Source organism: Lampris incognitus, chromosome 18, assembly GCF_029633865.1.
Source record: "Lampris incognitus isolate fLamInc1 chromosome 18, fLamInc1.hap2, whole genome shotgun sequence".
NCBI lineage: Eukaryota > Metazoa > Chordata > Actinopteri > Lampriformes > Lampridae > Lampris > Lampris incognitus.
Genome location: NC_079228.1, coordinates 35,111,420 through 35,133,947, shown reverse-complemented (window position 1 = coordinate 35,133,947; position 22,528 = coordinate 35,111,420). Strand labels below are relative to the sequence as shown.

The 22,528-nt window shown below is 43.8% G+C and overlaps 1 protein-coding gene across 2 annotated transcripts in view; it reads left to right on the top strand.

Moving 5' to 3' along the window:
• The window catches only part of LOC130128911 (histone-lysine N-methyltransferase 2B-like), a 61,158-nt gene that overhangs the window by 4,961 nt on the left and 33,669 nt on the right, over positions 1-22,528 (top strand). Inside the window, exons 2-10 of one of the 2 annotated variants that reach the window (XM_056298688.1) lie at positions 856-2,383; positions 2,773-2,942; positions 3,742-3,819; positions 6,779-6,935; positions 8,762-9,035; positions 10,610-10,671; positions 10,869-11,102; positions 11,796-11,896; positions 20,298-20,402. In XM_056298688.1, coding sequence (XP_056154663.1) covers positions 856-2,383; positions 2,773-2,942; positions 3,742-3,819; positions 6,779-6,935; positions 8,762-9,035; positions 10,610-10,671; positions 10,869-11,102; positions 11,796-11,896; positions 20,298-20,402 — 2,709 coding nt within the window. Of the gene's footprint in view, positions 1-855; positions 2,384-2,769; positions 2,943-3,741; positions 3,820-6,778; positions 6,936-8,761; positions 9,036-10,609; positions 10,672-10,868; positions 11,103-11,795; positions 11,897-20,297; positions 20,403-22,528 lie in introns of both variants that reach the window. The other variant, XM_056298687.1, reaches the window with a different exon arrangement.

The window sequence follows — 22,528 nt, the reverse complement described above, 5'->3', positions numbered from 1 at the left end:
AACGAAAAAAAACCCCACAAGGTTGCATTGCTGCATCATTTTGCCTGTGGTACAATGAGGTATTTATTTTAAACAGATTGTACTCGTTTTTGTTTTGTTTTTTTACGCAGTTCTATGTAGTTTTTACCCAGTGAAGCGGAAAAGACGGCTGGTACGCAGCCACACACAACACAGTCGCAGTTGGTGTAGCGGTTAAAAAAGCAAAACAAACCCCACTCCACCCACGTGACTCGTCCTGTCTGTGGCTGGGCTGACTGCACTCACCCAAGTTACACACGCTTGTAACTCTTGTCGTTTCTCTCTCCGTTTGGACAAGTGAGGCATTGGCGTGTTTGTCTGCCTCTCGGCCGTCGCTCCCCGTCGTCTGTCCTGCTCCATCTCCCCCCTCTTCCCATACGAAGGGCGAAAAAAGGCACTGCTTACTTTTCACAGTTTCAGCAGGAATTGTCTAGTCCGGTTTTGGGAGCAGTTGTATCGGAGTAGTTTTATGAGTACAAGTACATGAGGACAGTATCAGACCGATGCTAATATCGGTGCATCCCTACTTCCACTGAACCTATTTATTTTCAGTGGTTGTATTGAACGGGCCAACATGGCAGCCAGTGGTCTACTGATGTTGGCATCCCATCACTATTCACTAACAATTCTCTCTGAGGTGTGGAATATATGTATAAATTACTCCCGGTCTATGTCATACCAAACATTGTAAAGGAAATTTTCATTTTAAGAAACTATGTATAGAGCAGATCTTTATTTATCAAGTTTTGCTGTCTCAAGACGTGATCTCAAATTTCAGATATACACTGAAGTGCTAAAGAGCATTCCACTTTTTTCTTCCCCTCTCCCTCTCTTTAGGAGGAAGATTTCACCGGATTTGGGACCACAACAATTCGTCCACAGCAAATTCCAGGCAGGTCTTCTCAGGCATCATCGCCCAGCCAAGAAAAGCCTCCCCCAACTCCTGTCACTTCTTCGGGAGCTAAGCCTTTGATTGGAAAAATTGTACCAAGGCGCCCTAAACAGGCCCTGGTTGGGAAAATTGTACAGAGGGTCTCCAAACAAGACCAGGGCATCAGCGACAGTCCAGCAAAAGACACACCCAAGATAGCCATTAAACTGCCTGTCAAGCGAGTGGCCCCCAGTCCAAAGGTTGAACTCACTGGGCAGCAGGTCTCAGGTTCATGGAGCAGTACAACGTCAGAAGTGGATGCAACTTCAGGCAACAGCAAAGACAACAGTCAAAATCAAACAGCCAAAGACTCTACCTCAGCTGGTAACACTAAGCAGGATAAGTTGGTGTGCACTTTGACAGTGGTTAAGGGCAAAGAAAAGGCCCCTGGGGCTCAAGAGCCTGGCGAGATGTCTGGGGACCCTGAGACTGAGCAAGCCCGGTTGCAGAAGTCTGGGAAAAGCACTACGAAGTCTCAGCAAAGGCGTGTCAAAGGGGCTTGTGGTGTCTCACTCGAACATGGCATCAAGCAGCAGAAAAGAAGAGTCATCAAGGATGAGAGTATATCCCTTGAGGCTGGAGCTGAGGGTGGGGCCCATAGTGGGCAGGAAGCAGCAATGCTCCAAGAGGGCAACACGAGAGTTGCCAAAAAAGTAAATTCATTTCCCAGAAAGCATCAGCGTAAGTCTGTGTTCGGCTACAGGAGGAAACCATCCAAGAACTTTCCGAAATTGGGTCGTGTTCGTGTCAGACATGTATTTTACTCCTATGTACCAGAGATTATTCCAGCTGCACCAAAAGAGGAACAGGAGCAGCAATTGCAGGGCCAGAGCAACATCACAATGGAGGGTGACCCAGGATTGCCCTCTGGAGAGGTCCAGTCAGGTTCCAGTAACACCGCTATGCCTGTAGTGAGCGCCAGGTCTTCTCGAGTCATCAAGGCCCCCAAGAGGTTCCTGGACGAGGAAATCATAGCCTTCCCAAAGGGCTCCCCATTAAAATGGCTCAAAAGTCAATCCAAAGATGACTGCAAGTTGAGCGCATCAAGTCACGAGTCATATAATGACAGTAGCTTGTTGCATTCAGACGTTAAGTCAGTAGCTGGCATCCCAGCTGCCATCAAGAAGACTTGGTCAAAACTCAGTCCAGACTCCAGCCACCTGGACGTCTACAAGAACCTTAAAAAACTGACCTCCAATCTGGCAGAGAAGAAGAAAAGGCCATCCATCACGCAGGGTGATAATACAGGTAACGACCCTTGTTTGACCTTTCCAGTGAGGAAGAGGAGGAGGTCCAAGCTAACTATGGAAGAGATGAACTCTCCTGGCGTAGTAAGGAAGCTAGCTGTGTTAGTGAACAGTCCTGCCGTTTCGTCCACCCACGTGGCCTCAAGCCAGAAAACAGAGGAAGAAGTGGACAGTATGAAAGATAACAGTAAGAACCATTCGTCTGTATGTTTTTTGCATAATGTAATGAATTTGAGTCTGCACTCAATGGGATTTTTAAGCGTTTATCCTGGAAAACCTAAAAATGTGGAGTTGTCTGCAGGCTTTGTAACATGGTGGCTGCTTTTACCAGTGAAATTTTAATGTCAGTGGAAATACGCAGGGTGGGGGGGTATAAAATGATTCAGTATGTGGCAATAATTTGATTTGATACCATTCAGTCCATGAGTTTCTTTATTTCAATTTAACATCTTCATCTCCAAATACCTGATTTTGCAGCTGAAGGACTTGTATGTGAATAATCAGTACTAAATTTGACCGGTAAGTCGGTCAAATGGTTTGCCTGAATTACCTTCTTTTTTTCTCCCCCCCCAGAAGCAGTTGGAGACAAACCAATTGCTGAGGACAATAAAGAGGTGTCAGAGGTGAGCGGCGTTGGCCAACGAATTGGCCTCACCGGAGCCAATAAGAGGATGCTCCATCTTCTCAAAAGAGCCAAGGTCCAGCTCATCAAGATCGACCAGCAAAAGCAGCTCAAACTGTCACAAGTAAGAATCCATCAACATTGACTTAAGAAAAAAAGCTGAGGTACCCAAACAGGTCCGTAAAGAAGGAGGGGAAAGAAGTTGCCATTTTGAAAGTCTTCCAGATGAGGGAAGAGGTTAGAATCGGAGAAAATAGCATCCTTACACCTGGTTAGGTACCCAAGTTTGTGAAAAGGTTTAGAATCCTTGAACGAATGTACAGGCACCCCGAAAAGACTCATGTAATGGAATGCTTTGCTGGCCCCTCTCTTTCTTTCTTTCTTTCTTTCTTTCTTTCTTTCTTTCTTTCTTTCTTTCTTTCTTTCTTTCTTTCTTTTTTTAGTCCGAGATTTACTGGCTCATTTCCAATTAATTTCGATAATAGCCTTGAATAGTACTGGTCAAACTAAATTAGTTTTAATCGTTTAGGTTCTGTAACTGTATTTCTTACTATTGACTTGACTTACTATTGGCATGCGTGATCTTAATCCAGTATGATCTATCATAGCATACTTTTGTAAATGTAGACCAGGAAAATTTTAAGCCAGTTACACGTTATTTTTTTTGGTGAACCAGGATCATCTTTTTAAATCAATAAGATATTGGCAAATAGAAAATTGTCTGACAAGTGGTGTGTGCACAAGTCTATATGTAGATATTGACATTGTGCTGCTGTGACTGCAAAAATCCTTATGTGTACCGTACACATGGTCCCCTGGAATCATATACATTAACAATGATATTACGGAAGACTTCCTAATAAAGCCGATTAAGTTCAACTAGTTCAGTAATGCTGTCCTTGACCCTCTGTCTGGAACCACAGGTGGGATCCAGAGAATTGGGAGTATCAGCATGCAGAAGGAGGAGAGTCGCACTGTCTCTGAAAGATACCTGTCCTCAGGTAATGCTTTTGTTTTCCCGCTGTGTTTGTTTTTATGTGTCTGTGTCCACGTATCACCTTCTCCCCCTCCCCTTTCTCCCCAGTTGTACCCGGCCCATTACCCCACTACTCCGAGCCGTCCCGGTCGCTGCTCCACCCCCTCTGCCGATGCGGGGAGGGCTGCAGACCACCACATGCCTCCTCCGATACATCGTATCACCTTCTTTGTGGCTTCCTGCACATTGACTGAGAGTTGTATTTGTCAGCTATGTTGAGCGTAGTTGATTTTCACAAAATAAGTCCTTATCAAAGAATTTGATAGCAACTCTTTATGCTTAGTTGGGGCTCCAGATGGTGACTAAAATGGTCACCAATGCGACGTAACTTTTTATTTGCGACCCTTTTTTTTTTTTCTGCCGGTGGCCACCATTACCCACAAGCAAAAAAAGAAATGGCCATACGTTTTGTCTGTCTACTGAACTCCTGTTGCGCCTGCGTCTACCTGACCTATCACACGAACTCCTGTACAGTTTCCAGTACATAAACTTGTCCACACTCCTGTCCTGCAGTGGTTGAAGCGTCGGCTGTACAGATGAACAGAAACAGTGGTTGAAGATAGTTTACCGTCACGTTTATCGGGTTAAAAATTTTAAGTGTTAACTTCATGAACGATGTTTAATTTAGTTCGATGGAGTTTGAATTTAGAAGTTAGATGTAGCTAATGGTATAGTTAGCTAACTTTAGCCAGCTGGCAAGAAAACAAAATGCGCAAACGAAAAATATCAGACTTTATCTCACTCCCTGCCCGTCCAAACCCAGCCTCCTCTACATCAGATGCCGACGGTGTCGAGAGCAACTCGACCAGTGAAAGTTCTCAAGTGACATGTGAGTCATCCCAGCCCGGCTCAATCAGTGTGCAGTCTTCCTCTCCCGTCCCTGTGGCTCCCATCCCTACAAGACTGTTTAAATCAGTTTGGGCTACAAGAGTTTGCCTGGTCACATTACGACAAGGGCAAAATGTGCTGCACATTTTGTGCTCAAGTCAGACAAGGGATTGCTGGTAAAACAGAGTTCATTACCGTTTTGAGTCATTTTAAAAAAGAAACCGTGAAGAGGCATGGTGACAGTAAAAAACATATAAGAACGCCAAGGATTGTCATTGCTCGGTCTGCCCCTCGTGCCACCCCAATAGTGAAAGCAGTGCAACATACAAGTGATAAAGTCGCAGAAAAAAGTATGAAGGAATTGACAATAAAATTCAACGCAGCCTACATGATTGCAGCGGAAGAAACACCAGTCACAACGTTTAGCTCTCAGATTCTATTGATAAAGAAGAATGGCATGGATGTGTCAGACATGAGAATGATACAGCATGTGCAGAGTTTGTAGGTTGCAGTGCAAATGAATTGAAAAGCAGTGTGCTGGAGGAGGCTTTAAAAGGCAAATTACATCTCTGTTATAACTGATTGTGGGACAGATGTCTCAGGAAAAGACAATGTTATTGTATACTGTAGGCACTTATCTGATGGAACAGCTGTGACCCGTCTAGTAGGGTTTGCCGAACTTGATCACAGTCATGGAGAAGGAACCCTAAATACTACCAAGTCGCTGCTTGAAAAGGCAGATCCACCCAATACAAACTGGTGGGATGGAGCAAGCGTTAACATGGGTGCAACAGGGGAAGTGGGGGCACATTTCAGAGGTGATATAGGTGAACCTGTCCTGTCCTTCCACTCTCTACCTTATCATCTGGAACTGGAAATACTAAGCACTCAAAAGATCAGTGCCAATGATTGAGAAAGTCTGACCTTTTGCAGCTTGTGTGGAAGACATATCACTTCGGTCCTAAAAGCAAGCGAGAACTGAAGGCAGTAGGTACAGAATTGGGCTGTACAGTACGAAACCCTTCGGCTGTTAAAACTCAGCGCTGGTTGCCACACTTATCAGGCGCTCACAGTTTTCCTTCAGTCAAATTATGCAACAGGGCAGGAGCAATACACTGCTGTGCGTCATGGAGCACCTTGCAGCCACATACAAAAAAACTGGTGCTGCAAATGGAAAGCCTGTCTTTTGTTGCTTTCTGTTACTTTTTGCATGATCTTTTTTTGCATTGCATTAAAATGAGTTTTAGATCAATTGCACAAAAAAGGTATGATAAGAGCTACCTAAAGCAACCATGAGCCGTCAGAAAGGCGGCTTGTAATTTGCACGTGGTCGTGCGCGTTATGACGTGTTGGTCGCATCATTTCCTTCGCGAAGTTCATTGCTCTGTCCTAGAAACACACTAGTGTTCTCCAGTGCAGAGTAACAGTCTAAACTTGATTTCTGGTTATTTCCAACATGTCTGGTTACAGACGCCATTTCAGATGCACCATGACTACCACCGAGGTGTTGCAGTATTTACAGGCGTTGGATGGCGGCGATTTTAAATTGTTTGACGAATAGTATTAAAGTTGTTAAATTTGGTGTCAGTCGATTCTTAACAGACATACTAACATATGTAATGCATTAATATTTCAATTGGGTGTTTATCTTGACAGAATATAGAGTTTAAAAACCGGCCGTCATTTTGACGGCTCATGGTCGTTTTAGGTAGGAGTGAAATCCCGGTCGTTCTAGTGTTGACAATGTAGCATATGACATCACTATATTTTGGCTCCTGAAAAACTGGTTTGGCTCCTAAATATTTTGGGTTTAGTAGCTTTATTTAATTGTTTGTTTGTTTATTAATTTTTGCTTGGAGCCCTGTTAGTTCTATGGTTCTTTCACTGCTTTCTGTCAATATATAATACTGTTTCTTAATCAGCATTTTTTTTTGTCATCTCCTTCATTGAACAAAAAAGCTTTTATCGTGTAAATTATATACTATGATAATAATGTTATAGTGTTAAAACAATACTTAGGTTATACGACGAGTCTCTGTAGCTCAGTGTCTAGAATTTTCTCTTGAGTTTTAGACCTTTTTTTTCCTGACTTGTAGGAGCAACCGCTGGCTGGACCAAGGATCAAGCATGTATGCCGGGCAGCTGCAGTAGCTTTGGGCCAGCCCCGTGCCATGGTGCCCGATGACATCCCCAGGCTCAGTGCTCTGCCGCTGCACGAGAGAGAGGGCATAACCCCTTCACCGGCAGCTGAAGGTACACGCCATCTGAATATTGTTTGTTTTGTTTGAACATTGCATTGGATCTGTTGCTACTATCCTTTCATGCTGGTGAAGGTTGGTGTACGCGTGTACATTCATGCTCAGTAGTGCATTCAGCTTAGGTGTGTATCCATAGACTCGTAATAAGAGCTAGGGTAAAATAAGATGGATATCTTAGATTTCCAACAATACATGAAACGAATAGGAAAGATTGTGCAAGTAATGTCTATAGCTGTGGAAATCTGGATTGAATGCTGGAAAAGGCGAGAAGTTAGCGGAGATATAACAGTGGGATTATCAAGGAGGAACATCTAATTACAGATACTTAACACAGCTAGGCTTGTGACATCTCTAGGAGACTAAATGGTAAATTCTGTCATCCCAGAACTCCTCCATCCTGTTTCTATCCTTGACACATATTAGCTAAATTTAAATAGTGTAGTAGTATGTGCAGATTTACAGCCAAGATGTAATGATTCATTGTCAAAATTAAGTTTTTGCTCTAATGCATCTACTACTACTGCTACGACTGCTTTCAGCTGCTCCCGTTAGGGGTCGCCACAGCAGATCATCCATTTCTATCTCTTCCTGTCCTCTGCATCTTCCTCTGTCACACCAGCCACCTGCATGTCCTCCCTCACCACATCCATAAACCCCTTTGGCCTTCCTCTTTCCCTCTTCCCTGGCAGCTCCATATTCAGCATCCCTCTCCCAGTATACTCAGCATCTCTCCTCCACACATGTCCAAACCATCTCAATCTTGCCTCTCTTGTTTTGTCTCCAAACCGTCCAACCTGAGCTGTCCCTCTAATATATTCGTTCCTAATCCTGTCCTTCTTCAGTCCCAATGAAAATCTTAACATCTTCAGCTCTGCCACCTCCAGCTCCGCCTCCTGTCTTTTCATCAGTGCCACTGTCTCCAAACCATACAACATAGCTGGTATCACTACCATCTTGTAAACCTTCCCTTTAACTCTTGCTGGTACCCTTCTGTCACAAATCACTCCTGACACTCGTCTCCACCCACTCCACCCTGCCTGGAAAGATTGAAATTCTCAAGAGCTGTACATCTTAACAAAGTTAGCTTGTAAGTGAAATTCCTGATTTCCACTGTCTGTTAATTTTAGATGTGTCTCTGTGGTTGGTTTCCTAGAGGGGAAGTTCTGGTGTATTCTCTCTGGTGGGCTTGCTAGCTAAATAAGTATCCATCACTATCTTGTGTTAGCGTACTGTTTTTAGCTGGACCAAGCAGAGCTTCTCTCTGGTTGGTTGTCTTGTTGTTGGTGTTCTGCAAATACAAAGGCTTTTGTTATTTGGTAATAGGCTGAATCATCACTGTGTTCCCTCCTTTGACAAAAGATGGTATCTTGACAGACATTTACTTAGGTGTAAATTTACCTCTTTAAACAAACACAGTCTAGTAGACTTTTTTCGAGCTGCCACTTTAAACGTAGGGCTTGGTGAGATTCACATATTGAAGTATAGGTGAAATCAAACACATTAGTTCCCATGTGCAGTTTGGTTTTGTTGTTGTTGTTGTTGTTTTTTTGTTTTTTTTGCGGGAAGGGTCGGACCAACACCGTTTTTTAAAGTTGAGAAGACTTTCAATAACTGAGCTGAATCATCATTGTTTCACCAGAGTTGGCGATAGATAGTAATGAAGGGAACATTAGTTTGAATGAAAAGGTTTGGCATTAACCAGTTTAAATAGCTTCTTGGTAACCAAAGCACCCTGCTGTGAGATGACGTGATGTTTGTGTCTCGAGCATTAGTTTGTCTGCTTGTCTCAGTCTTTTTTTCCCTCTCTTTCACATTTGAAAGATGTTGCAGATGATTACGATGACGATGACGATGTCTCTGATCAGGAAAAGGTTCAGTTGGTTTCCCAGGAGCACCTTGGGAGGAAGAGGAGGAGGAGGAGGGGTCACAGGTTCAGAAAAAGGAAGTTGCTTAGCCGATATGCGCCTGGAGGTGTCCGGTCCCGGCGCTGCGGGGTCTGCCACGGCTGCCTTATCGAGGAGGATTGCGGCAAATGCATCAACTGCCGTGACAAACCCAAGTTTGGTGGGCCCAACACCAAACGACAGTGTTGCATGTGAGTTGTTCATGAGTCAAACTGTGTTTATATATAGCCTCTCCTACTTGTTGGAATAGAATAATGAATCGCTAATACATTTCTTATTTTGTCATTTTGCTGTAGGCGGGTTTAATGTTTTTGCTTTTAACACTGTATTTACTGTTTTTATTGAAGCAAAGAAATCTATACGCTCCATAGCACACTTTCTGCTTTAGGCAGAAAGACAGGAACTTGAGCCCAGGAACCCAGGTGTGGAGCTAGTGCGGTACTGATGGGGTATTGGTAATCGACAAGATTGCAAGCCATTTAGCAAACTAACCGACTATGTTACAAAGCCTTCCCTGGTAATCGCTTGGCTACTAAAGCTTCTTTGGTTGGGGCTGGCATCAGAGTTTACCCAAACTCCCTAGCAGTTTGAAGGACAAAGTTTGATTTTAGAGCATCTGAGGTCTTGACTGAGCACTGTTTCGGTGTCATCACTTATGTGTCAACACCACATGTTGACTGTTTATGACACTGCTGCCAGCAGAAAACACTCTTTAAGTATGGCTAAACTTCATTACAGAAAACCGCGATATAGAAAACTGCAATAATTGCATGAGATAATTGTATGAAAGGGATTAAATACCTCCAATATAGAAAAGCATGGAATGGAGCATGATTTAAGCCTGAAAGAATGCACCGTTTTCAATCTCTCTGTCATCGTAACGCTACTGATACAACTAGCGCTAGCACGGTTAGAATGTAACGACCACAGATGAATAGACTCGCTAGCCGGTTGGATAACGGCTCGGAACTTTTAGTCGACTGGTTAGCGCAGTCGCTCGTGGTGCGGGAGACCTGAGTTCGCATCCCGGCTGTGGCGGTTCCCGGGCTGCCCCCTGAATTTGCTACATTGGTGTCAGAAGTGGGATGATGAGACCGTGAGGCCATCGGAAGCACGTGTGCCCAGAGACGTGAGGGAGCTGGTATGCTGAAGCACGGGGATGTGCTTCCCGAAGGAGGGGGGTAATGTAACAACCGCAGATGAATAGACTCATTAGCCAGTTGGCTAATGGGTCGGACCCTTTAGTCGACTGGTAAGCGCAGTCACTTGTGGTGCGGGAGACCCGGGTTCGCATCCCGGCTGTGGCGGTTCCCGGCTGCCCCTCGAATTTGCTACAAGAACACACAAACAGCGGGCATCCATGCTTTATATAGCTGTATGGAGAGGGGCATTTATATTCCATATTTCACTTAGATACAAGTTCACAGAGCAATATGACCCCTCAAGTTCATCCCCAGACAACTCCTGGTGGGGAAACTATTCACCATTGCACTAAGGGACAGATGAGCAGGGAGGGTGAATGGCTGTCACCATGCTGTGACAAAATGAAGGAATTCATTTCCTCTCATCTTGAGTCTTCTTCATTTAGTTACACATGATTGATAGCCTGCCGTTTATAGGATAATTATTCATGTCCTGTTGTTTATTTGTTTGACTGTATATCTAATTTGTCTATCATAGTAAAATTGGAATCTGAATTCTAAAAGATAATAGTATTTTTGATCCTATCTTGGATTTCTAAATAAGTTTTTCTTTCTCTAACCAGATATAAGAAGTGTGAGCGGATTGAGAAGGGGAAAGGCGAGCGCATAGTGAAACCATTGAAACGTATGTGCCTCTGATTAGCTTGTTGTGATTATGGTTCTTGAAACTGTAATTTTTATATCTCTATGAATTAATATACTTGCTAAGTACCTGTTTCTTTCACAGTTCTATTTCTATTATGTTCTACCTCACTGTTAAAACAAAGAGATCCAGAGATTTTGATTGCATCCATACTTAATCATTGGGCTCCCTTTTCTCAGTCCAGGCGAGGCGGTTGTCAGGTGCCGCATCAAGCGATGATGATGTGGAGTGGGAAGTGATAGGGGCTGAGGAGGGATTGTCCACAGTCCCACCTGTGGACCGGAGACACTCGCGGCGGAACATTACACCACGCTCCTACAGCAGCCTGCTCAAGTCCGAATCTGAAGAGGAGTCAGACAGAGGCTCTACGGTCAAGCCAGCTCCCGCTATTCCTCGCAACCAAGCTAACCAAGGTAAGCCTCTCGAGTCACAACACTGAAACGACAAAATATATATATTTTTCTTTTTTGGGGGGGGATTTCCCCCCCTTTTCTCCCCAATTGTACTTGACCAATTACCCCACTCTTCCGAGCCCTCCCAGTCACTGCTCCACCCCTTCTGCTGATCTGTGGAGAACTGCAGACTACCACATGCCTCCTCCGATACATGTGGAGTCGCCAGCCACTTCTTTTCACCTGACAGTGAGGAGTTTCACCAGGGTGACTTAGCGCGTGGGAGGATCACGCTATTCCCCCCAGTTCCCCCTCCCCCCTGAACAGGCGCCCCGACCGGCCAGAGGAGGCGCTAGTGCAGCGACCAGGACACACCCACATCCAGCTTTCCACCTGCAGACACGGCCAATTGTGTCTGTCGGGATGCCCAACCAAGCGGGAGGTAACATGGGGATTCGAATCGGCGATCCCCGTGTTGGTGGCAACGGAATAGACCACTACGCTACCCAGATGCCTCATGGCAAAATATAATAAAAGATTTATCTGCTTACTGGTTATAAATTCTTCCTGAACCATAAAGCAGTTCAAATAAAATCCTGAAAATTGCCAAAATTGGAGGGAATCATGTTTCCACCTGACAGAGCAATATTTATTTCAGTAGGCCTCAGCTGACTTCTGTAATTCCTCGCTGTGTTTTCCATTCTCCCTCTTTAGAGCTTGCCTGTAGTGGATCAGTTCCGGGTGACATCCCCAGTGAGATGGTGAAACGTCGGCCCTTCCCCAGAGGTACAGGGGGCAGACCGAAAATTGTTAAGGTAATAGTAGCCAAGAGATTTGACTTGGTTCCACCAAAGCACACCTGGGTCAGCTAGTACTTGGAAATAATTGCAGTCATTTGTTTCAGGCTACTTCGGTACCAAATAGAAAGGGATTTAATTATTGGATAATACAGTGAGTTATAGAAAGTACAGGAACATCTTTTGAAAATCCTTTTTGTGTACTTTCCTGTGCTGGCCCACCTACCTGATCATCTGTACTCATAGTGTTAACTTATACTGAGTTATTATGATGAAATGAATCCCTGAGAATTTCCAAATTCTAATTGGTCCAGGCTGGCACTTCCCCCTAACGTACCTGTTTGCTCATTCAAATGTGCTGATCTGCATGTCGAAATGAAAAAAATCGCAATTACACTTGTTTGTCTTGTGAATCTCTTAATTGTGCTTAATGATTCTTTACTCGTTAAACTGCCTCGCTAACCGCTAACCCTCATTCTTCTCACTTTAACCCTGAATGCATGTAATACGCAAAACAAGCCTTCTTTCTGTGAAAATGCACAGCACAGCACATCGTTGCTGTGTACGAACTAAAGTGAGATATACTTCATCACCGTAACATATCCCACTTTTTAATCTGTTTGTTGGCATTTAAAAGTACAAGGGCATTTCTGCAAAAAACTGAAAAATTAATCTGTCAAGTGTGGTACTATGCTACGTTGGTGAATAGACTCTTTTTTTAAATTTTTGTTCATTGTGGATACTTAGAACAGGCCTCAGCTTTTTATTGCTTTTTTTTTCTTTTTTCTTTTGCTCACTAACCCGAAACAATCCAAATAGATGCAGCCGAGACTAGTTTAGCTGCTCTGCACCAAAGCAACCTCAAGAGAACTTGTTAATTAATGGAGATTAAATTAGTTATTCATCACAGAAAACACTGAATGCACTGGGTTTTTTATCGTTTTAAGATGTTCGATCAAGTGTTCGTGATGCCGGGACAAAGTTGATTGTTGCTTCACCTCTGCTCATTGTACGTGGAGAGTACCCTATGTACCTATATGTACTGCACTATATGCAACAGTGTACATGCCTCTGAGATGACCCTGGGACAGCCCTCTGAACATGGTTGTGTCAAAACATTAGCATGTTGAGCAGCACGCAAGTAGCCCAGTTGTCTGACTGAGGTGAAACCGCAAACTGACTTTATGTCCTTCAGGAGATAATCACTTCTGTGTTGTTTTTTATATTGATTTATTTGGGTGGCTTTTTGCAATGGAGTGTTATCTCTGAATCATTCTTAGAGTGGTCAGACAAAGAACCAACATCGTGATCCTGGAAGACATTGTGGTTATCCTGATGGCTAATGTCTCTGTGACTGTCAGTTTTCTTTCCTATTCCAACTGTGGCCCATATTGTATTTGTTTCCAGATATTTTAATGTTTGTTTATTGTTTTGTTGTTTATTTGGTCCCCATTAGCTGTTACAAGGCAACAGTCTTGGGTCCATGTTAAGAACATAGATGTATACACATGCTTTCATGAGTACATAAATACAACTACATCATTAACCCCCCCCCCCCCGAACCCCATTTAAAACATACACGTTACACAAACCAACTGCAATTTCAGCAAACCATGTAAACCTGAACATCTCACATGTGTGTGTATGGGTGTGTGTGTGTGTGTATATATATATGTATATATATATATATATTATATATTTTGGTTTCCGGAATTTTTTCCAAAACCGTCAATGGTGTTATAAGTGCTCAACTAATGAGGAGTGGAATATCAATACAGATGCAGGGGAAAAAAGTTTTAATGCATAGCAGTGCAGGCCTGTTTTGTGCATGCAGCTGATGAGTATATATAGATATAGATAGGTATATCGATATCTGTATATATGTATGTATATATATATATACACACACAAGCCCATGCACACCTATTTACACATGCATACATGCTAAGTTACTCACTATATATATATATATATACGTGTATGTATATGTACACACACACAACCCCATGCACACACTTATTTACACATGCATGCGTACATACTAACAGCTGTATCTGTAACCACGCTTAAATGCTTTGAGCTACATATTTCACAAAACCAAAGAGACTCTAAGTTACTGATGTGATATTTTCCTGGTCTCTCTCTACCCAGGAGTAACCTCTTCAGTTGCTTCTTAAAATTGTCTTTACTTGTTGCTTGAGTAATAAAGTATGGCAAATTATTCCACCGAGAAATGGCTCGATACACAAGTTTGTTTTCCTTGCATTGGTTCTAGGTTGAGGCGTTTTAACGTATCCCCTCGTAACCCGTCTCGTGTGTTGGATGACACGGAGCAAATGCGTAGTAACTGTTAGTTGAGGTAACATCCAGCGCACATGAAGAATAAGCGGCTTGAAGAAAAAAAAGACCAAACACCGATGAAACACCGTCTTATGTTTATGTTCAATGTTAGGGGTCGACCGATATTTTTTGTTGTTTTTTTTTTGTTTTGTTTTTTTCCAGGGCCGACTCATACAGGCGAGTAATGTTACATTGGCACCAACGTTACTCAAAGATATCGCTATAAATTAACTCTATTATCTCGTTATTGTTAACTGTATATCGCTGCAACAAAGGGTGTTATTTGGGCGTTTTCAGTGGTGTAAATGGGAAACTGGGTATGCTTGTAATCATAGAAATAGATCATAAGATTGTGGTGTTTTTGCAGCTCTAGCGTAGGGGGTTGTGGTGTTTATTGCAACTTCGACAGTAGCTGCTGCCTTACATTCAAAACACGGCTCTGCTCTGCAAATGCGCGTTGTTGATAATAATAGTAATAACTGCATTTGATTTACACAGCTTTTTTCAAAATACTCAGACATTATATATGATAAAATAAACATAAAAGCAACATACCAAAAATATAAAACGCACCCCATTAATCATACGTTAAAAGCAGTTCTTAAGAGGTGAGTTTTGATTAATGATTTGAATATGGACAGATTGTTGCAGTCTCTGATGTGTTTAGGGAGAGTTCCAGAAGGAGGAGGCAGCTATGAAGAAGGCTCTGTCACCCCAGGTCCGGTGCATGGTCCTGTGTGGTGGGGACAGGAGGTTGACATTAGAGGAGTGAAAGCTGCAGGAAAGAGCATGGTAGTGGAGCAGGTCAGTGAGGTAGGAGGGGGCCTGGTTATGAAGGGCTTTGTGAGTGAGGAGGAAGACTTTGAATTGGATCTGTTATGGGATAGGGAGACAGTGGAGGTTCTGGGGGACAGGGGTGATGTGTTCACTGGAGCAGGAGTGGGTGAGCAGGTGGGCAGAAGAGTTCTGGATGTACTGGAGTTTTCCCAGAACTTCAGATAATGAGCCGTAGAGAATGCTGTTGCAGTAGTCAGTTCTGCATGTGATGAAGGCATGGATCAAGGTTTCAGCAGCAGAGACGGAGAGTGATGGTGGCAACGAGCTATGTTTTTTAGGTGGAAAAGGCAGTTCTGGTGATTTGATCGATGTGTTCAAAGGCAAAGTACATTTGGCTGCACGGTGGCACAGTGGTTAGCACGGTTGTCTCACAGCAAGAAGGTCCTGGTTTTGAACCCCGGGGTTGTCCAGCCTTGGAGGTAATCCCAGGTTGTCATCTGTGTGGAGTTTGCGTGTTCTCCCCGTGTCTGCATGGGTTTCCTCTGGATGCTCCGATTTCCTCCCATTGTCCAAAGACATGTAGGTCAGGTGAATCGGCCATACTAAATTGTCCCTAGGTGTGACTGTGTCGGCCCTGTCATGGACAGGTGGCCTGTCCAGGGTGTCTTCCCGCTCTACCACCCAATGACTGCTGGGATAGGCTCCAGCATCCCGCGACCCGAATTCGGTATAAGCAGTTTGGATAGATGGATGGATGGTGTTCAAAGGAAAGGTTGCTGTCAAAAATGATTCCGAGGTTGCGGATGTGTGGGTAGGACAGCAGAGTGGAGTTATCAATCGTAAGCCAGAAATTGTGAGTAGATTTAAAAAAAAAATTTTTTTTTAAACTACTTTATTAATCCCCGTGGGGCAATTCTTTCTTTGCATTTCACCCATCCTAGTTGTGTAGCAAGGAGCGGTGGGCAACTGCCGTGCGGCACCCGGGGAGCAACTCCAGTTCATCTCGCCATGCCTTGGTCAGAGGCACAGACAGGAGTATTAACCCTAATATGCATGTCTTTTTGATGGTGGGGGAAACGGGAGCACCCGGAGAAAACCCATTGCAGACACAGGGAGAACATGCAAACTCCACACAGACGACGACCTGGGATGACCCCCAAGGTTGGACAACCCCAGGTTTCGAATCCAGGACCTTCTTGCTGTGAGGCGACAGCGCTAACCACTGCGCCACCGGGCCGCCCTATACTTATGATTTGGTGAGGGATTTAGGACCGATGATGACCATGTCAGATTTATCACAACTTTTGAGGAAGTTTACTTGCATCTATGATTTGATTTCAGTGAGACAGTTGGTCAGACTGGAGTAAGTTGTAGTGGTGATGGATTTTAGTGGAGATGTAGAGCTGGACGTCATTGGCTTAACAGCGGAGGTGGAGACCATGATGACGTATGATGTTATTAAGGAGGAGCATGTAAAGGATGAACAGGGGAGGACCAAGCATGGAACCCTGGGAGAGGCCTTGGGACAGAGGAGCGGTGAATATGGTTTAAAGTTCTCCGTCGCTTCGATGGATTGCTGATCAGTGTCTGGAGGAGTGAGCCAAGATGGCGCTCTGACCACTAAAGTGTGGACAAAACTGCTATCTTAACATATTTTGACAGTAATTCTACTCGGCTACTTTTGGTTAATGCCAATAAACCAAAATGAGAGGTCCAAAGAAAAGAAAAAGCGAAGCTTGGAAGTTGCAAACTGATGATGACTGCTAGCAAACCAGCTAACAAGGTTGAAGGCTAATGTCAAGTGTTTTGCTGCCACAGAGGAAATAAATTTATGACAAGTACAAACAAGTTCTTAGCATTTCCTGACGTCTTTACTGCAGAAAATGAACCAGGGAGAAAATCTGTCAAACAGCCAAGAATTACATCTTTCACAGATGATGAGCTCAAAAAGACGGTCTGAAAAATGTTAACTGTCAGAGAAAATAATTATGAGAGCGAGAGAGGAATCGACTCACTGCAGTAATTGTCAGCTGACTAGTGGCTACTGGGAAAGTGAGCCGTCTACTCACATCCAACCAAACAGAAACTTTGTTAAGCAGCCAAACGCTGTAACGGTGTCAAATGACTAAGAAGTTGAGAAACTGCATTTCAAATACATTCACCAAGTCTTGTTTACCAGTGTTATTCTGTAATTTTGAATGGCGCACAGTGTGATCACTCACAAAAATGTGAAGGATTACTTCAGGACATAACGCTTACTTCATCAGTGAGCATATTTTCCTTTTTTTTGCTAATGTCTGAGTGTAATGTGGAAAAACAACAACCTATGTTGTGTTTTTATAGATATTGTAATGATAATGGTCCAGAATGATGTGAAAATCCACAGTGCACCCTGGCCAACCCCCCACCCCACCCTCGAACCATCACAGCACCTAAGCCCTCCAGAAGCTGGTGCTGTTAGTTTTGTTTTGTCTTTTTATGTTAAGCGATAAGAGGCTCACTTAAAACAAAAACATTGATTTGTTTCGTGTTCTAGTAAGATAGATTAAAAACACGTGCACTGGATATGATTATCACTTGGCCTGAATCCATGCTGATCAGGATGAGTGATAGAAACAATAACAAGGGACCAATCTGGCATCATTTTTGGAATTGTATTACATTGTTTGACAATCCTGAAATATGATTCCTATCTCATTTTGCCTGGGTGGCTTCCTTTACTTTTGGATTATGACTAGTGCTGTATCTTCTGTTGTACAAATCTTTTACTTCACTTTTTTAAAACGTTATTTCTATTAGTGGCGTCACCAGGGAAATGTCTCATTTAATATGTTAACTCGTCATGTACCAACCTTTTCAAAATCAATAAAAAGAATCTAATTACAAAAATATGACTTGGTCTGGAAAAAAATTGGCAGAATATTTATTTATGCTTTAATCCGTGGGTGAAGGAGGTGCAGTTGCTGATACAGATGAACTGTTGTCTGTTTTTGAGAGGGGACTTTAGCCAGGAGAGGGCACTACTGGTGATGTTGAGGGAGGATTCAAGGCGGGAGAGAAGAATGGTGTGGGTGATGGTGACAAAAACTGCAGCAAGGTTGAGGAGGATGAGAATGCTGAAAAAAGATTCTGATAATTCTAAAAAAAAAAAAGATTCTCATAGTCGTAAAAATGCTAAATATCGGCTCTGTTAATCGGCCAGGCCATCGGTCGACCCCTGTTTAATATGGCCATATGGCTATACAAGGTAGAAGTTCTCAGAACCCTTTGCATCTGATCTCGTAACAGTGGTGGATGAAAAAATGCACATATTTAGGAAAAGTCAGGGATCTGTAGAGTTGGGGAGGTCAATCATTTCTGTTGCAAAAATGAATTTCAAAACAATCAAAATGACCTTCAACCATGCTAGTGTTAATCTCCTTTTCATTTACTTAGTTGAATTTTCTTACCTCCTCCCATGTTTGTACTGACATGAACAGTCAAGACCCCTAAAGGGTAGAATGTACTCACTGTTGATGCTACGTGGGTTATTTTACGCCTTTATGTGATACAAAGCTATTCTTAGCAACAGACTGATGGCAGAGGCCAACAGATATGTCAGTCAGTGCAGCTAACATAATGGCATACTTACAATGCATATGATTGTAATAATGTGTGGACGATCTGCAGATAAGTATTTCGCCCCTGTAAAGGGTTATATATATATACGTGTGTGTGTGTGTGTGTGTATATACACACACACACACACACACACACACACACACACGGCCCTGTCACTCTTTATAACTAAATACTGGACAGTGATAGGGATCTCCAAATCCTAATTGCCTCTTTTTTCTACCTAACCAAAAGTAACCAGTTATTCTCCAGTGTATCTATAGTGTTGATATTCCACCTGTCTTTCACTTTCACTCTGTCTGTTGCCGGTCGCCGCCTTTGCATGTGACTGTCATGTAACCATGGAACATATCGTGCTGTTTGGCTTAGGCAGTCCCCTCCTCCACAGGAACAGGAGGAGATGGAAGGAAAGGAGTCCCAAGAATCGTTCCAAGAACCCAGCCCATCCAGGAGCCTGTTGATGCCGCTGCAGCAGCAGCTAAATGTTCAGTTACACCGTCTGCCTGATTGCGTGGTGCAATCGGCTCTATCATTGCCCCTGCGGTTGCCCCAGTGGCTTCTCCCCCAGCCTGCACCTCAGTCTTCGTATTTCATAGCACAGTCACCTCCAAAACTACCCCAGGTTGTAATACAGCCTTCAAGTCCACATTCATCACAGTCTAGACCACAGTCACCTCCAAAATCACCCCAGCCTCCAACACAGCTGTCAGATTCACATTCACCACGTTCTATACCACAGTCACCCCCAAAATCACCCCAGCCTCAAACAACTATGTCAGATTCACATTCACCATGTTCTAGACCACAGTTGCCCCCAAAATTATCCCAGGCTCCAACACCGCTGCCGATTCTGCATTCACCGCATTCTATACCACAATCACCCCCCACATTACCCCTGCCTCTAACACAGCTGTCAAGTCCAAATTTACTACATTCTAGACCACAGTCACCCCCCATATTACACCAGCCTCCAACACAGTTGTCGAGTCCACATTCACCAGATTCTAGACCACAGTCACCCTCCAAATTACCCCAGCCTCCAACACAGTTGTCGAGTCCACATTCACCAGATTCTAGACCCCCCAAATTACCCCAGCCTCCAACACAGCTGTCAAGCTCACATTTAGGACATTCTAGACCACATTCACCCCCCAAATTACCCCAGCCTCCAACACAGCTGTCAAGTCAACATTCACCACATTCTAGACCACAGTCACGCCTCATACTACCCCGGCCTCTAACACAACCGTCGCTGCGGTTGTGTTTGCACCGTCTTCCGCAGTCTGTGGTGCAGGCCGCTTTGCAGTTGCACGAACCTATCTCTCTGAGTCATTCATCTCTACAAGCTTTCCAGCATGTAACATACACGGCTCTGGCTGTACCCCGACCTCTATCACAGCCATCTCTGCAGATGTGCTTTCACCGACCACCTGAGCCTGTGGCGCAGAGCTCAGAGGCTGTGACACACAAGCAGGAGGTTGAGACAGGCGTGAAGGTGCACACAACCCTGCAAGCACTCCCTCAGACTGTCAGCCCAGACACAGTGGTACAGGAGGTGTGCTCCCCAAAGAAGGAGGACGACAAACAGGTGGATGGCGCTATTGAAGAGGAGAGGAGTTCTGCTAAAGATGGACAGCTGGAACACAACCCCAGAACTGACTCACATTATCTCCTTCATTCCCAGAATCCTGCAGACTGTGCACCGATGAACGCCCTGGCGGGGTTAACAAATGGATTTCCCCAAAAGGGCCTGTTGCAGACAACACACAAGATCCGTGTGGACTTCAAGGTGAGTTTTGCACTTTGGTTTAGTGGCATTTGAATTTTTACCACATCCATGAGGAGGGGTACTGCTTGCAGGACACAGTACATTTTCAACTTGAAAGATGTTCATGCATGACTTAGTATTGCATCTGGGTGGGCAAAATCATTTGCGTGGCTCCAAAATGAAACCAGTGAATAATTGGGCTCTCGCTTTAAAAAGAAAACCCGGTTGAAGATTCTGAACAGAAATGTAAACGAGTTTGAATTTCTGCTTGAATTGGTGTGTCAAAACTATCTCAAATTCCAAGCCTGAATATCTGCCTATCCAGTGGCCAAAAATGGTCTAACATGTTTTTGCATTTGTATCGGGAAATGGACATCGGGGCATAAGCAGAGACAATATCTTTTAAGCTGGGCAGACGCTGTATGAGTTAAGCCCAATTTTTAACCCCGGTTTAGCCGTTGCCGACTCCTCATTTTAGGGTTGGGCCGAATTCTCGCCTCATCGGCTGTCGTTTGATACGCAGTCTGAGGGGGGTTGTAACGCCCGATTAAATGCCCAAATGATCAACGATCTGGCTGTTGGATGAACGGCTGGATTTCTGGCATGTCCTGAAATTTTGATCGGCTGTTTTGCAGTTTGAGCAGTATTGCGATCTGATTCCCACAGTTCAATGCGAAGTTACGCAAGTGTGACTGCATAAGCCAACAATCGAACATGGCGCAGACGTGAGCCTGCGTACAGTGGGCTGAATGTATGGCGATCAGATAGATCGAGCTCTGGCAAAATGACCCTATTAGCTTAAATAGGGTTTTTGCATTGGTGGTCAAATCCAGTCTTGACTGCAATCTGCGCCATTGTCGTTGCCTTCTTCACAAACATGAATTGAAATATAAAATAAAACTTTGGTACACTTTGGAGGATGCGGCCATATTGTTTGAATAAAACTTTATTGCGATTGTCAATAGACAAAACTGTTAGGAGTTTTCCATGTAAATGTTCAATGTGTGCACCCATGTCGTAGCGTGTGCAGTGTGAGCATATGCATCGTATGCTTTGGCCATATAGAAAGGGTGATTTAAACATGTAGTGAGTTAACACAACATATAAGATTATTGAGATCATATAGTGTCTGCCCAGCTTTAAAGAATTAGTGGATGGTCCGCGGTGGTGTAGCGGTCTAAGCATCGGCTTTGTGTCGATGCAGTTGCCCACTGGGGACCGGGGTTCGCGCCCCGGTCTCGTCAGATCCGACTGTGGCCGGACTCGACGAAGCAGCAATAATTGGCAACGCTGTCTTCGGGAGGGGGGCGGAGTCGGCTTGTGTTCGTCACATGAATGCGTCTCTGTGTGTGTCAGAAAAGGCAGTGGTTCGGCCTGGATTCGCCTCGTCACGAAAGTGGGGATGCGTCTCCTTCGATACTGCCGGCCGCAGGGATGCTGTTGGCGAACACATGCATTACGGGGGTGGGTGTTTGAACTAAAATAGGGATCGATTGGCCACTAAATTGGGAGAAATCAGAAATAAAAAAAAAGAATTAGTGGATGGTACAAAATATGAATGCAGATATTGTGCTACAATTGAAACGTTGGTCATTTATTCATTTGTAACTCAGTGGTCATTGAGTTATTGCCATTAAAGTGATAAGCCATGCCCAATTTGAAATTCCCTGGCTCACAACTTGGACAGTTTTTGATGGCTATAGCTGGTACCAATTATTAGATATACTAATGCTATATGATTGACTTCTATGGTCTTTGGCATACATGTTGAGATGCTTCAAGTCAAAAAGTCAAAGTCAAAGTATCTTTATTGTCCCTTGCAGGGAACTTAGTTTGCAGCCAGCACAAAAACTCTCACACAAAGACAAAACATACAAACACCAAGGCGGAATTGACAACAGGACATAGTGGAATGGAAGGGATGGGAAAGGAATACTTGTACAAAATGTTGTGTCCATTAGACAAAGGGTGTGGGATTTATGGCCTTTTAAAAAGGATATACTTTTTACAGTGCCCTATGTGGTCAGTTGAGACCATATGAGGTCCTATTTTATGAACGTATGAGTGTACAGTTTAAAGTCTCTATGATTTACCATCTCACAGGAAATTGAGCAAATGTATGAAGAACAACAAAATCCATTGGAAAA